Source organism: Periplaneta americana, chromosome 2, assembly GCF_040183065.1.
Source record: "Periplaneta americana isolate PAMFEO1 chromosome 2, P.americana_PAMFEO1_priV1, whole genome shotgun sequence".
NCBI classification, from domain to species: Eukaryota; Metazoa; Arthropoda; class Insecta; order Blattodea; family Blattidae; genus Periplaneta; species Periplaneta americana.
In genome coordinates, this window is record NC_091118.1 from 93412589 (window position 1) to 93430185 (window position 17597).

At 36.0% G+C, this 17597-nt stretch overlaps 2 protein-coding genes across 10 annotated transcripts in view; one reads left to right on the forward strand and one right to left on the reverse strand.

Moving 5' to 3' along the window:
• The window catches only part of LOC138694437 (Golgi-associated PDZ and coiled-coil motif-containing protein-like), a 412856-nt gene that overhangs the window by 42224 nt on the left and 353035 nt on the right, over nt 1-17597 (forward strand). The window lies entirely within an intron of this gene.
• LOC138694436 (putative leucine-rich repeat-containing protein DDB_G0290503) overlaps nt 1-17597 on the reverse strand; it is a 181874-nt gene that overhangs the window by 21414 nt on the left and 142863 nt on the right. For all 5 annotated transcript variants that reach the window (XM_069818136.1, XM_069818133.1, XM_069818135.1 and 2 more), the window contains exons 2-4: nt 15673-15858; nt 12975-13112; nt 2201-2359 (exon numbers count right to left, since the gene is read on the reverse strand). In XM_069818136.1, coding sequence (XP_069674237.1) covers nt 2201-2359; nt 12975-13112; nt 15673-15744 — 369 coding nt within the window. In that variant the 5' untranslated portion in view covers nt 15745-15858. The remainder of the gene's footprint in view (nt 1-2200; nt 2360-12974; nt 13113-15672; nt 15859-17597) is intronic.

Sequence of the window (17597 nt, forward strand, 5' to 3'; positions counted from 1 at the left end):
TCGTATATGAGAGTACAACAGTAACATATCTCATATTCTTTCTTTTTGTAACCAAAACTTTACTGACTACAGAATCCTAGTTCAAAATGATTCAAAGTGATGATTAACTTTTTACTTAAAATGTTCTCAGAAATATGTTTCTCAATTGTGGGCAAACTTGTGAACTATTCTGTATACTCTGGCTTCACAAGGATTAACAGAGATGTCCAGAATTTTTATAGAAGCTGAGTTGCTATTTCGGTCCTCATAATGACATTTTATAATCCTTTAAAATACGTATTGGAAACTGAAGCGAAACAGTACCACAAAATTTTCTTAATTATTAGTGTTTTTATATGAAATATAGAAAGTGTTATTGTCATAATTATCCATTTTCACAATACACTTTGTAATAACCTTTTTTTTTTTTTTTCCTAAATAATCACAAGTTTCATTTTTGCAGTGCTGTATATATGAGAACACTGAACATAGGAAAACTTATTAGTCTGCAGGAATGAAGAGGCGGGGCCTTAACTTGGTTCTCTTGGTTTTCTACCAAATTTCTTACAGTTTGTTTTTAATGATTATAAAAATCGTAATTAGTAACATATTTGTTATTCCAATCAGCAAAATCGAATTTTTTCCTCTTATTGTGTAATGGCATATTATTATAGAGGCACATAAAATTATAATCTGAATCCTTTTCAATGAACAGTAAAAACTGCACAAACAACTAGAGGATTTACTGTTCGATTTAATGAAATGTGCATATGGAAACGAATTTATTTAAGATTGTTACATTTCTTGTCATTTTGCCTTACTCTTAATATTAAATTTAATTTAAGTTATAATCGTACATGTCACACAGAAATCTAAATTAAAATAACTTTGTTCTTCTTGTAAAGTGATTAAGGAAACTTTCAAGAATATTAAACGTACCTTTTAACTATATTATCGTCTATCTAGTTTGCATTAACAGTTAAGCTGTTTTCTGTCTGTTGTGGAAGTTCTCTCACTGGTAAAAGTTTATTGCACATTGCAATAATAGAAGGCAGATACTGTAACCTCGTTACACAGCAAGAGAAATAGTGCAGAGAAATTAAAATTATACTCTAATTATCATACGTTAAATCATAAACTACATCAGTACATCAGTATATAGATGCTTGTTCCGATCTATTCGTCAAAAGCCTTTATGTTCTATCCACCTTGTTTTTGGCCTCCTATTGACCTGGAGTCTTTCAGCTATATTGTAATAATTATTTTGCTGTACATTGTTCTGGCTGTCTTTCTATGTGTTTTGTTCGTTTACCTACATAGTCTGAATCTCTTTCAAGCAAATTCGAAATTTTTAATTTAATTTGAATGATAGGCTATATAAATATTTGTCTGTTATTGTTGATGTATTAATTTAAACTGAATGAGGATTAATTTACAATCTATTTGATGCGTAATTGATTTGGATATTTATCAATATTTAGTTTGTAGTAGTATATGTTTTTGTGTACAGATATGTAGGCCTACAGTTTGTACATATATACTCGTGTACACTCAGCAAGTAAAATGGAACGTTTAAATGATATCTTTGTGAACATATTTGTGAAAGAAAAGAGACACTCTTTGTATTGAAAAATCTGTATCAAAATACTCTATGGTTCTCGGCAGAATGGTAACTACTGCGAATTTCGTGTGATTAAAATCTAAAATGTATGAAATTGTGTGTAAATGTAATGTGAATGACCTCAGAAAACTCTAAATAAAAAAGAGATGAGTAGCTCTTTTGCTTCTACTACATATGATGGAGAAAACCAGAATAAACCCAACTTTGGCTCAGATCACAGTTTCACACTAAAGATAGTGAATTTCAATCACTGACAAATCCTGTGAAATTGTGATGGACATTAGTTTCTCAGGAAAATGTTGTCTCTGTGTACTTTGGTTTCCCTTGCTACTCTCATTATGCCATTGCTTCAGTACCATTAATTTTTATTTTATCTTCTCAAAATAAAAAACCTCTGTATTTGAAAGTTACAGTACATTTAGTATATCATTGCGATTTTTAAGTACTCAAAAGAGCATACTCCGAACAGAAAAATTTCAACTTGCAAGTTAGTGTGCACAACATACCCAAGAAAATTATACATTGTGTCTCTAATGTGTATTTTCATTATTTATTTAGAATTCATTTTCAACATACAGTGGTAACGATGTCATATCTTACCAGACTTCTGTTTTGCTGCGTCTCAAATGTCGTGAGTTGTTTCTTTATCTCGTGTATTCCACTTCCAATATCAGCCAACTCACTCTCTACTTCACTCTGTCGACCTGCAGCCGTTGATTCTAGACGCTCCATTCTGCCTTCATTGCCTTCAATTGTTGACTGGAATTTAACGAAATTTAGTTAGAAGTTTGTAATATTTACAATCTAAAAGACAGTATAAACCTAATCGATTTTTAATTCTGAAAAGCCAATCATTTATATGTATCACTTTGTTTAAAAATGACATCTTCATTGATAGAACGTTTATGAGCTTTTCTTTGAACTTCCTAGTGTCAAGATCGAATGAATGTTGACTCTTAAATAAATGAACGAATGATTGGTGGAAATGGGAGCAGAAACATTTAAAATTTACGCAAAAACGCGTATCGGATCTGAGAAAAATTGAATATGTGAGCTCCAAGCCTGTTGCCCACTTGTATCACTCTAGATGTCGCCATTCTGCCGAAGGAACTTCAGATAATTTTGAAGGGGAAATCCGAAAATGGACATAACCACATAAAAGAGGGGGCACAGAACATAATCAGGACAGGAACGCCGAAAGAAGCTAAAAGCTTGCACATTGAGAGGGGCCGCCGCAATTCTCGCAAGAGGAAAATTCCGAGACCTCTCACTGTGTGTCACTCTGTTTCTCACTCTCCCCGAGTACCGAAGGCAGTATGCGAAAATCAAGACTCTTATATCGAAGGCTTTAATTTGGAAATGTGCCGAAACTTTTGTGGGGAGGGGATGTAGGTCTGTAGTCAATTTCTTTTAGGGGTCATTCTAACATTTGTCTTAGCCTTAGGAAAACCAAAATCCAGTCACATCAAAGGGATGAATTTTAGATGGAAGGTTTCCAAGTACATGTTCATTGGATGGAAGGAAAACCATTGGCTTCGTATAGTAGGTTTACTACATATGAAAGATCCATTTGTATGTCGCTCTGAGTGGCGCAGTTGGTATAGCACTGGCCTTTTGTGCCCGAGGTTGCGGGTTCGATCCCGGCCCAGGTCGATGGCATTTAAGTGTGCTTAAATGCGTCAGGATCATGTCACTAGATTTAGTGGCATGTAAAAGAACTCCTGCAGGACAAAATTCCAGCACACCGGCGACGCTGATATAACCTCGGCAGTTGCGAGCGTCGTTAAATAAACCATTTTTTTTTCTATTTGTATTGTTTAGTAAAGCTAAAAGAGGCAAACTTCTTTATTCATGTATGCTACTACTACGTTCTCAACTCTTAATGAGAGTGTAGGCCCCTGGTGGAGAGCAACATTTTAATTCAAAATTTCATAGTCATCTGTGCCCTTCTACAAAGTACACATCTGAGATGCACAAATTAAATTAATGTCAGATAAGTTGAGCCTGGTCGTGCATGAAGAACCGATGAATTGTCAAGTGAGAATAAATTGCAAGTAGGAAGCTGAAATATGAAAACAAGCTAATATTTTAAAGGTACGGTCACAAGTCGCTTCTTTTGCAGCGCTGCAGTACAAAAAACTGCGCAACTCTCGTACTGCGACGTGTGAACAACGGTGCAACCCGAAAAGTAGCGGCTGCCGAACCTGCTGCCTGCTACTAGAGTCGGGCAAACAGCCTCTTACTCCCACTCGTTCTCGTAGGCGAGACTAGCTGGCCGATAATGCCAGTTCCGAGAATCGTATTCTCGAGATTGGCACTCTCGGGAACGAGGAATACCGGGTCCCGGCCTGTTATCGCACGGCCGACTTATCGTTATGAAATGCGTACACTGACTGCCAGCTTAATTGCCGCTCATCACTGCAATTCGTGACTCTTTCTGAAATATTAATGTTCATAAAGTAATTTAAGAAGGCACAGCAGTGTGGTATGCAATAAATAATACAGCACATTATGATTGTCGACATTCTTACAGAAGTCACACTATTTTAATGAACTATTTATTGCCTTTCCGGAGAAACAAAATAATGCAGCACTTTCAGCCGTTACCTAATCCTAAGCTAGTCTGAAACAATAACAAGTTATGGTTGGAGCTATGATATATTTTCTCGCTATCAGCATTTTGTTGACATTCCATATTTAATCATTCGATAGTGTTTTGTATACGCTATAGTAATGGATATCACACGACTGTATTATTATTATTATTATTATTATTATTATTATTATTATTATTATTATTATTATTATTATATTGCGCGTTCACATCTGGATGTTTCGTTGTAATGCAAGGGCATCTTCATCAGCATGGGTAATTATTGCGCTGTGTAAGGACGAAATAAAATAATGCTTATTTATATTATTATAAAGGACCAAAGGCTCTGACAAAAGATATTTTTGTTTTCCAACTGATAAAATGCTGAATGTGAAATGGAAACACTTTTGCAAGGGGAAGGACAGAATTACGAAATAGAGTAGATCCTTTCACAAATTGATCATAATTACTTACAAATGCGTTTTAAGGAACCCGGAGGTTCATTGCCGCTCTCACATAAGCCCGCCATCGGTCTCTATCCTGAGCAAGATTAATTCAGTCTCTACCATCATATCCATTTTTATATTAGCTTCCCATCTACGTCTCTGCCTCTCCAAACGTCCTTTCTCTCCGGCCATCCAACTAACACTCTATATCCATTTCTGGATTCGCCCATACATGCTAGATGTTCTGCCCATTTCAAACCTCTGAATTTAATATTCCTAATTATGTCAGGTGAAGAGTACAATGCGTGCAGTTCTACGTTGTGCAACTTCCTCCATTCTCCATCCCTCTTAGCCCCAAATATCTTCCTAAGAATCTTATTCTCGAACACCCTTAACCTCTGTTCCTCAAAGTGAGAGTCCAAATTTCACAACCATACAGAACAATCGGTAATATAACTGTTTTATAAATTCTAACTTTCAAGTTTTTTGAGAGCAGGCTGGATGACAAAAGCTTCTCAACCGAATAATAACAGGCATTTCCCCCCCCCCCCATATTTATTCTGCGTTTCTTCCTGAGTGTCATTTATATTTGCTTTATCATAACAACAGAGAATAAAAGAGGGTTATTATTATTATTATTATTATTATTATTATTATTATTATTATTATTAACTGGTTACTTCACGACGCTTTATGAATTGCTATAGCTATCTAGCGTCTGAATGAGATGATAATGCCAGCGAAATGAGTCCAGGGTCCAGCGCCGAAAGTTACCCAGCATTTGCTCTCAATGGGTTGAGGCGAGAAACCTCAGCCAGGTAAAGGCTGGTTCACAATAAACCGGGAACGGAAACGACAACGAGAAATAATGTTAAAATAAATATATTTAAATGTGAACATTCACAATTAACGAGAAGATTGCCGGAGCCCGGAAACGGGAACGTGAAAGTTAATTGTGAATGCTCACATTTAAATTTATTTATTTTAACAATATTTCCGTTATCGTAGTCGTTTCCGTTCTCGGTTTATTGTGAACCAGTCTTAACTTGTCCCAACCAAGATTCGAACCGGAAACCGATCGTTTCACAGTCAGGTGTGCTAACCGTTACTCTACAGCGATTATTATTATTATTATTATTATTATTATTATTATCATTATATCATTATTATTATTAGTACTGCTATCATCATCATTATCGTAATCATTAGGATGATTAAGATTATGATTATCAGGATTATTATGATGGTTATTATTTATTACTGTCTTGTAAGTTATCATTAGGTACCGATACAAGTATTAGAAATCTGATTAATTCTTAATTTGTTATTCTCGTTCCTATAACATATAGGATAATTATTATAAACCATATAGGCCTATATAATTTTATATTGTAACATGGCTAGAATACAATAATGATTGTTCTGTAACAATAATTTATAACGTGCACACCAATAGAAAGTGTAGTTTTCTATAGTATAGGCTGGTTCACAATAAACCGGGAACGGAAACGAGAACGGAAATAATGTTAAAATAAATGTACAGTATTTAAATGTGAGCATTCAGAATAGTTAATTGTGAATGCTTATCTTTAAATACATTTATTTTAACAATATTTCCGTTCTAGTTCTCGTTGCCGTTTCCGTTCTCGGTTTATTGTGAACCAGCTTTTAATATTTTCATGTTTCATATCATTGTATTACAAACTATTTTTTTATTTAGTTATAAAAGATAGCCTAATTACTGTAAAGTGTAAACCATCTTGGACTATACGAGTATAGCCTCATTTTCAACTACCTGTATTAAAATACCATTTAATACCATCCGTACAATAACGAGTTTTCAAGCGTTGAAGGGTTCCGTACAAATTTTACGGAACAAACGTTTGAGTCATGAGTCCCGCGCTAACAGGTTAACTCGCCGTTATTCGAGAACCAGTAACAATTTTGAGTTGCCATCACTTTTAAAAGTAATTTCCATCCTTTCTCAACATTTCTCTCGCTTTGACCCCCCATCTAATGTGAAAAACAAAAAAGTTTGCCGCTTACCAGCGGTGAAGTCTGAACAGATCAATCTCCATCGAAGTTAATATATATATATATATATATATATATATATATATATATATATATATATATATATATATATATATATATATATTTTCACTTTCCAAAAAAGTTTTCAGTTCGATTTGTTTTCTATGCTTTCCTTAGACATTGAGCTATCAATCCAAAAAATTACAGCGCGATTGATTAAGTATTATAGGAGCTACGACATGATATATATTTAAAGAACCGGGAAGTGTATAAGCCAATGCTTCCTATAGAAGCATGGCCCGAGCGATACTGCTTTCTTATCATTACTACAGTCCCGCATAGACGTCCGAGACTGTCGGGAATGACCTAGTATCGGTAATCTCGGGACCAAGAGAATCTCGTGTTCTCTATCAATGAGTCATTTGGCTACGTTAGGTACTCGCGCACTGGGCGAGACTGCGGTGATTACCAACCGAGAACGGGCGATAATATGAGGCAGTCTGCCCGACTCTACCTGCTACTTTTTCATTCTGCGCGCAGCTTAGAAGTAGCGACGTGTGAACAGGGTTCTCAGGGTTGCAGCCGCAGCATTTTCGATATCGGTTTTGTTGAAACTTTTGCTGCAGTTGCGACCAGTGTTGCCACCCAAATGTGCCAATGATACTTTTATTGTTTGGATATATTTTAATGTCAGATGTGATGAAAATAAATTATTTGTAACAGTTATTAAATGCACAACACAGTCTGAGCATATTTGCTGACAATATAATTCATTGTTTTAATTTTTCCTAGCGTAGTTTCAAACAGGAGGGTTGCCGACATTGATTACTTGAATATGCTGTTGGTTATCATTTAAGTATAGGCCTATAGGCGGTTTTAAAAGCTTTATAGTAAAAATAATGCCACTTTCTGAATACTAGTTAGGACAGAAAAGTAAATAATAGATAAGTAAGCTTTCGCATGAGTTTCTTAATAATGCGAACATAACCACAAAATGTATATTGAGAAGTCAACACGGAGATTGAAACCTGCAGCATGACTGCGGCTGCAAAAGTAGCGCCTTGTGTGTGAACAGACTCGCAACCTCCAGTTGCAACTTTTGCAGCGCGCTACTTTTGGCTTACGTATGAACACGACACGCAACTTTTGCAGCTGCAGTACAAAAGTTGCGCAGCAAAAGCAGCGACGTGTGACCGTACTGTAAGATTGATCTTTCTGGAACAGGTTAATTGGACTAAAATAGTTAATTATTTAAAATGACACTATAATACACTACAAAGTACTTACTTTTCTTATTTAACTGCAATTAAAATTTAACTCTAAATTTACGTATGAGATTATGAAGGAACAACGAAAAAAATAATTTGATAATTTTACGGGATAGTAAAATGGTAACTTTGTTTATAGCTTAGGTAGATAAACAAAAGTACATGAATGAGATGGAAGAGTGGAAGCATTAAGTTTTGGCGGTATAGTAGGGCTACTAGGGAAACTCAAAGACAAACGAATATTGATGTTTTGTGGCCTGCCCAACCATGTGTTCGACAAACGTGAGAGCTCAACTACGACTGGTCCCACTTTAGACAGTTATGGCCGTAAGTTAGATAGGATAGTGTTACTCTCTCTATTCGTAACAAGTAGAGGACTGTTATTTTGTTTCAATCGAATTTTTTTTATCTGTATATTTATAGTCGCTTTAACTGCTAAGTCATGTCGCAAGTGTCTGTAGTTCACTGTTGGGGATTTGCTGTTGTACTGTCTCTATTATTCCGTAGTAATTGGGATCCAATCTGGCATTTTAAAAATTAGTTATATTCAGTCAAGGAAAACCTCGGGGAGATTGGTCGGTACCGGGGATTGAACCCGGGATCTTCCGAATACGAGTCTTAAACGGTACCACCTCGATTGGTGATCTATTTTTGTTTGTATTTGTAATGCAGTATTTTTGTGACTTGTAGGAATTTTTAACATCTGCCTTTTCATTTGCATAAATGTTACAGATTATATTCACAGGAAAGTTATTTGTTTTTCGTGTGATTTATTTGTGATTTATTTATATTTTTATTTCTTTTTAGTCCTGACGCCCACTTTGGCTTGGAGAGCTGATCTTAAATAATTGAGTACGTGTAACAAAGTTGTTTCTGTATGATAACTTGCTGAGTAACTTTCGGTGCTGGACCCCGGACTCATTTCACCGGTATTATCACCTTCATTTCATTCAGACGCTTAATAACCTGAGATGTTTATACAGCGTCGTAAAATAACCCAATAAAATAAATAAATAAAATGTATGATAACTTTATTAAAATTTTGAGTATAGTTGCTTGAGAAATGTATTGACAGTTCTATTTCTTCCTTAAAATGAGTTTTTTTAGACTAAAGAATTAATAGAAGTTAAAGAGCTTGCTGTGAATTCGTGCATCAGGGTTTTTTTAAACTGTGTAGCCTTGGATTTGTTAAATTTTTTTCTAAATTCTAAACAATTATTGTAAGTAGGCCTAGTGTTATTCTACAACAGCTTTAAGAATGTAGATATGACATTATCGATATTAGCGTCTTGCATTACAGGCGCTATGTTCTGTTCAAGTTTGTCTAGTACGGCGAAGTTCGATATTCGTCGATGTTCGCTGTGCAGAAGAAGGCCTGTCGTAGTGCTGCCCATCGGAGTGACTACTACCGCGGAGAAATCGGGGATTACGAATAAAGCTCTCCACCGGTGATCTCCGGTACCAGTGGCGGCTCGTGATAAAATATTGCGTGTGTTCACAATTTTCTGTTCCAAAATCGAAGAGAGTTAGAAATCGTACTTTTAGCCTAATATGAAATGTCATGATTCCAATATTTCACTAGCGAAAAAACCGTATATAAATTCAAAACAACATGTAATAATAATAATAATAATAATAATAATAATAATAATAATAATGAAACCCAGTCTTTTTATTTCCAATTTTTCCTGGTAAGCCAGTTTACCCAGTTCTTTACTATTCAAAATTACGTGAACAAAGTTAATTGTTTACGTTTGTTAAAAATTAATACATACCACAGTTCCGTTAATTACAAACGCGTGTGTTCAGTAATATATTTTGATTCACAACACACTGATACACTGTAGCCTATACCAGTACTGTAATCCCATTCGCATAGATTGATTTCTATAAATACATGCCAGTAAATATTACTCTTAAATAATATACACCACATACAGATATTTAAATTCATACCACCATCACATTCAGCCAGCACGTGTTTGAAAGCCAAACTATGCCATAGTATAGTAATTCACAAACTGTACTCTCGTAGCAGCACTGTACACACACCCACATGAAGTAAACGTTCTGACAGTGAGATGCTGACACCTATAGGCTATTAAATTTCCTTCTCGAGATATAGCACGTGAACGATAGGGATCGATGCACCTGACATCTGTAGGATAGATTCACTGTTCACTTAACGCTTTGTGCTCTTGACGAGTCATAAGCGGCCAGCGAAAGACACTTTTCTCCCGCGCATGCGTGAAATACCTGTAACCTTCTTGAAAAGAGCACGGCTTGTACGTGAACGGATGTTGCCAAATTTACATAACAAGTTTATGCAAGATGCGGGAAGTTTAAAATACTGGATTCTGATATTATACATCACCACTACGTCAATACGATATTAAATAATAAAACTAGTCGTGCATTAATGGAAACAAGGTGTTCACGTGCTCTTGTGCTCTTATTGACGCACCGCCACTGTCCGGTACTGTCGTAGGTGGAACAGGGAACAAAGGAGGGATGCGGTGGTTCGGAGCGAAGCGAAGTTGGAGGACGTAGAGCTCAAGGACGACCGGCGCGTACGGACTGAGGGTAGTTGTGAGTGGAATTAAATGGCATCAAATCGTATATCCGTCGCATGAAAATTCTTTAATTTAGTTGAAGATAATAATAAAGTCGCACGCTGTGAACTTTGTGGGCGAATTTACTCTAAGGGTGGAGGTACTTCGAATTTATTAGACCATTTGAAGCGATCGCACAAACGCGAACTTGAAGAAAGTAAGTAAGTAAATTTAACTGTTCAAAACACTTTTGAACTCTTTCAAAAAGCGTGTTTACTTTGATTTATATATAAAAACTCTAATAAATAATTTCGTGGTTTTGTGTGCAGACAGAGTAACATTGCGAATTAAAAACTGAAAAGCAGAAGAATTTCAGCAAAAAAGGACCCTCTAAGATTGCTCCAGCATATTGTTACGAGATGAAGCTCCAAACTTCAGTGATGAGCCGCTTACTTGAAATGAAATATGAGTTGGTGATTGTGTTGCCAGAAATGCCAAACGCTCCTAGGACGCTAACAGGTCCGTATTTGGAAATCTCTATGGCAGGATCAGGTTAGATAGATTCTCTGAGCAGGTCTAAATTTTAAAATGTAGGTAAGTAAGTGTTTAGGCTAACATTAAGAGTCGCGGTTGTGGTACTCGTACTTGCTGTCAAAAATAAATTATTGCCATTCAGATGCACATTGACGGTTAATTAGTGATATCGTTTTCGTAGTTTTAAAATTACGGAAAACATTTGATACGATTTTTTAAACTGCTGTTATTGTTCCAAAGGTCCACAGTCTAGAAAAAAAAGTCTTGAAATTTCTATAAAACGTAACTTTCGAGGCAATAAAAATCATACATAACTTATATGGAATATTTAAAAGGCAATTTGAGGTATTGGATTAAAATGTTGAGTTTCATTCTTAAACTAAAGAGACGTGTGATAATAACATAATTACAATTATCCTTAAGTTGATATGCTCTTATATTTTTTATTACAGAGGAAGAGTGACGCGTTTTAGACGAGGCAGTTCAAATACTGACACCCTTTAACACAATGATCACAATCATGTCTGGTGAAGAATCTTAATAAATTATTTTGGACAGTACACTTTAACCCATTGATACCACACGTTTCTTTTGTTCCATTCTGAAGCTCCGTTAATATATTTTACTTTAATCTAAACCGATTAGAATAATAATTGACAAAAATTGTTTGTGAATAAACGAGTGTTTCCAGGAAAATTATAAATGTTTACATTAGCTACTGAAAAGCTTTACTTCTGCGTTAGTTATCAGTTAATTTTAATGTTATTAATTTGATCAATGACATAAAACTAATATGCCTTTCCATATACACTATGAATTTCAAAACTAGACAAAAATCTGTCAGCTAACATAGTACATAGGTACTTCAAGCAAAACAAGAAAAAAAGAAGAGCCAAAGAAAGAGAGAGAGAGAGGTAAATAAAAAAGAAAATAAACAACAAAAAATTACACACTTATTCTAAAAGATACGCGGACGTCAGCGGACTCCAATCACTACCTGATCCGATTAAAGGAATGCTCAGCGGAAAGTGTATGTCTGCGCCGCAGCACATATACAACCTGCGCGGCATCAATCGGAGGTAACCGGAGGTCTCCGATTGAAAGCGTGCAAACAACCGCTCCGGAGAAAAACCTAATCATAAGCAGCACTAGCCTGTCGTGTTTATTCCACTTTGTTGTAAAAGTATTTGCTGTCCTCCACTCTCACCCCTTCATGTTTTAAGCGCTTAAGGATTTTAGCATAGGGCTTGCGATTAGTTTTTTTTATATGAAATAAGAAGTTTATGTCTTGGTTGCCTGTCTTATGTTCGAACATTGCAGGACACTAATCGATATTACGTATTTATCAATCTTGAAGTCCTATGATAAAGTAGGGTTACGTAGCTTCTTAGAAATGAAATGTTTTCGAAATTTGAAATTGAAATTGGTGTTGGAATTTTTTTTTCGTAATTTTGAACATATTATCAGTAGGGTTTTATATATATATATATATATATATATATATATATATATATATATATATATAATGTTAAAAGATCAGCGAATTAAATTCTCATTATTACGGTGTGGTCAGAATATTTTAAATATGTACAATGTATGATATAGGCTACACTATTATCTCTATTTTCTTATTGAGTCTGTGATAGTCCTGTCAATGACTTATCACAAAAAAGAAAGGAACTGGTGTTTGATCCCAGGGAGATCCTATAAAATTCATAGTGGACAGAGAAGCTGTAGGAAAGGTTTCCAATGTCAGTCTCATTGCACCACTGCTTCATTCAGGTCCATATAATCATTTCTGAATAACCTCTTTAGTTAAAAATAAACTTTACCTCATCCAACTTCATTACAAAATCACGAAATGTTCTCATAATTACACAGCGTTAAACTTAAACCCAGTCTAGTGAATAGTAAAGTTACATTATCTGAATAATCATAAATTGTAACCTGTAATTTTGAAATTCCAACGTCCAGTCTTGCCTCTAGGTAGCCAAGTCGATGGTTTATTCGTTCATATGTTGAATCTAATTTGCGGTTGATCTGATCTTTAGAGAGTTCATCCTTCAGTTGTCGCGCACTCATACTCTGCAAAATAAAACAGTAAATTAAATATTAAAACGCTATAATAACAAAAAAAAAAATACTGTAAGATGTTTGTATAACATACAGATCAAGGAACACAGTTGTGGAGATCAGTTGGTACTGATGTTGTGGATTTATTGCAGACGAAACAGCTGTAGAGCAGGGTTTATCCGAGTAATTCGATTTCCTCTGTCATCGTCATTCTGCCGTCGGTTTTTATCATTTAACCGCCTCTGAACAGCCTTAGTAGTTAAAACATAACGTTAGAAACAATTACAGCTGTAGAGAACTCATAACATTTTAAATAGAACAGAATATGGAGAACAGTTAACCAAAATAAAGAAATTAAGTAATAGTTCGGTGTGGGAGAGAGGGAAAGAATAAATGAGCCAGGGAATGAGACAGTGACTTGTAAATTGAGTGGGTAGGGAATGAAGAAAACGAATACTTATTATTGGAGACAATTTGTTCCGCCACCGTGAATCGAACCCAGGACCTCTCAGTTTTGCGCGCTGAGCGCTCTTTCCATCTGAACTACGCCGTGACCCGATTCACGGTGTTGATCGAACTCTCCTCCATTGTATCATAAATGGCCTACTATCTGCATTTTAGACCCTACTATAACCCATGTTTGCGGGAGCACATATTTAAATGACTTTATGGTCATTTTCAACAACAGTTTTTGAACCACTGTTAACATATCGCTGGCTAAATGTTACAGGGGTGTATGTAGTAATATTTCTGACATAGACGTAGAACCTTGTAATATTGAGCCAGCGATATATATATATATATATATATATATATATATATATATATATATATGAGGCCTCGCCATCCTCATTGAATAATCAAGACATGTCAACAAGTAGATACCTATTATTGGAGAAAAATTCGTTCCGGGACCTGGAATCGAACCAATGATCTCTCAACTTTGAGCCCTGAGTGCTCTTTCCATCTCAGCTATATCGAGACCCGATTCATGGTGCCGGCCGAGGATATAGCGAATTATTGAATGAGTGTGTGAGTGATAAAGTGAGGAAGTAAGCCAGAATTAGGTTATGATGGATAGGGAACGAAGTAAATGTATGAGAGAGGGAGTAGGTGAATGAGAGATTGAAGATGTAAGTGGAGGAAATGAATAGATGGGGAATGGATAAAGTGTGTGTGAATCGATGAGGAGTGAAGGGAGTATTAGTTTATAATTTAAAGACGCTTTCAACAGCAGAGGTTATTCAGGGTCGAAATTCAACGTGGGCGAGAAATGATCGATAAATTTTGCCTTCAGAACTGTATCAGAGACCGAGTCTTTTACTTGTTATAATCTACAACATGGCTCCTCAGCTTCACTTCCCTCCTGGAGGGAGTTCTTTAAAATACATCTCCCTCGCCCGAGTTCAAACCCATGAACCACTTACTTGTTAGACCACAGGGGACAAAGGATGGAGGAAGGAAGTAAGTGTATGAAGGAGTGCATAAGAAGTAATGAGTGGAAGTAAGGGAATTAGTGAAGGAGTGAATAGATAATGGACGAAGAATGGATGAAGGATAGACGAAATAAATGAATGATGAATTGAATGGATGAGGGATGATGGGAAGGAGTGAATGAAGAACTTTGTGGAATGAATGGGTAAAGGCTGGAGGAAGAAAACAAGTGAATGAGAGTGAATGATGGAATGGACTATCAAAAGAAAAGTTGTGGAGTGAATGGGTAAAGGCTGGAGGAAGGGAACAAGGAAATTAAAGAGAGAGAGAGAGAGAGAGTGAATTATGGAGTGAATGGACAAGTGATGATGAGAATAAGTGAAGAAGTAAATAAAAATTTGTGGAGTGAATGGTGGAAGGAAACAAGTGAATGAGAGAGAGACAGTGAATGATGGAATTAATGGTTAACGGATGATGTAAAGAAGTGAATGGAAAATGTGTGGAGTGAATGGGTGAAAAATAGAGGAAGAAAACAATTAAATGAGAGAGAGAGCGAATGATGGATTGAATGGATAAAGGGTGATAAGAAATGGGGTGCATGAGAATGTGTGAAGGACGGAGGAAGGAAAACAAGTGAATGAGAGGTAGTGAATGAAGGAGTGAATGGAGAGGGGATGATAGAAAGAAGTGAAGAAGTAAATGAAGAAATGTGTAGTAAAAGGATGAAGGATGGAGAACGGAAACAAGTGAATGAGAGAGAGAGAGAGATAGTGAATGATGGAGTGGATTACAGATGTTGTGAATAAATGGAGGAGTGAATAAAAAAAATGTGAAATGAATGGGAGAACGAAACAAGTGAATGAAGTACTGAGTGAATGGGAGATGAAGGGAGAGGAAATAAGTTATTCCGTTCTTGGTTAATTTATTCTGTATATAAACTGAATCTGATTGGCGAAGGTGGAAGGTTGTTTCCTGTGCCATCAAATTACTGGTTATCTAAGCTCCATTTTCTGCTATAGAAAATATATGAATGGATATTTCAGCACCTTATGAACAGCACTGTAAAACGAAGTCCCATTTATCACGAGGATAATTACAGTTGTGTCTGAAAGTAAAACTTTGTAGAGAGTGAGAGCACCTCTGATAGCTTATCCAGTCGCAGCTCCAGGAGTGTCTCTAGTCGCCCCAGTCGAGACTCCATGGTCTCCATTCTCCTGGACTGCTGCTCTATGCTGACCTCCCATCGGGGCGTGTAACGCGGTGAATATAGCGTGTCCAGTGCCCTCAGCCTCTCCTCTATTGATATCAGCACGTTTTGTAAACCCTGCAACACAATAGACCATAATTACTGTATGTAGCTTTTCCTTGAGCAGAATTTCAACTGCAAAGTCTTTCATTGTCGACGATAATAATAATTGTTTCGTGAATAAGAAAGAATTTAAGACTCAAGAGGTCGTGGCCTGTATGGTGATTGAGTTTTGCACCTGACGGTAATATCGGAATCGTCTTTGACTCAGCTTACAGCTTCGTCAGCATAAGGGACTGAGGTTCAATCTTCGACATATCGTGTGAGATAGGCGGATTTGGGACAAGTTTTCTCTGAGTGCTTTGGTTTGCCCGTTATTCTACCATTCCGGGTTCTTCTAATCATTTCTGAATTATCTCTGTAGTTGAAAAAATACGTTATGTGGAATTATCTTTAACAGTAATTCAGTAGTGTCCCACAAAATGTGCAATTGTGAATAGAAATGAAAGAAATTAATAAAACAGTGCAATTTACATACAATCGCTATTCTTTCTACAAATTTCAAAATTTTTGTCCGAAATTTTGTCTACACACCTGTCCAACTCTGAGAAACAAAACTTGGTGTGAAGGTTTCCATTAAAAAATAAAAAAAATATTTAAGGCAGTCGAGTATAAAAATCGTCAAAAAATTGCAAGTACAGCTTATATAAAAATGTAACTCAAGATCTGCCTCCAAAATCCTCTATGTGCAATTAAACATCACTTTTAATTCCCTTGATTTTCAAAATTACTTTCGGTATAATTTCAATAATTACATAAGAAATTATGAAATTAGACCGAAAGTATCTTGGAAAGTCAAGGGAATTGAAAGTGATAATGCTTTTTTCTTTTTCCTGAAGAAATCTCCATAAATAATACACATAGCAGATTTTGGAGGCGCAGCGACGACATACAGTGTTAAGAGAACTTAATTATATCACTATGTAGGAACTGTTGGCGGGCGCATCAACACAAACGTACAGCACACCCCATGTGTTATTCCGGGGCAGATGGTAATCTCTGCACCAAAATGAAATTGGTAATAGATCATGAGAGATTTGAAAAATCTAAATAAGTTTTTTCTCTAACATTCACCGTTTAGAGGAAATCTGTATGTTTCTATGAAGCATTTGGCAACATCACGGCTACTGCAATAACTCAACCAAGCGCAGCCTGTACTCCTTATCTTACCTTCCTTCCCCCTCTCGTACTCATTCGGTGACGCACGACAGTGCGCTGCGTTGCAATATTTATTTTAATAATTTTCGCAATTATTAAATTTAAATCTATATCTAAAAAACATATTCAAGACATTAACAGTTCAGATTATTTTTACCTATCTGCTTGTATAACAATCAGCCATTTCTCTCGGGCCATTACAGCAGTAGATTGCTGCAAACATTGGATTTTGGGCTATTTTTTTTTTCCTGCTTAACGGTGCTTCATCGAAGGAAAAGTGTAATAAAAGTTTTGTTTCATTTAACATGAAGAATCATCTCTTAATTTTTGGTGCATCGGGCCCTTCCATCCTGTATTTTACCTCGCACATATTACTTCCGTGATCGTGGTTGTTAAAGCCCCTGTCTTTACAAGCGTGCCAACCGACGACACTAAGGCGTTGCGTGATGGTATAGTGAAGCTTTTTTCATTTAAACAGCAACAAAACATTTTTAATGAAATTTTACACCAAATGGATTGTGTGGTGACACCGATGACTTATTACTACCAATGTAAATGCCCTACCCTCGGTCATTGCAATAATACGGAAGGTATTACAG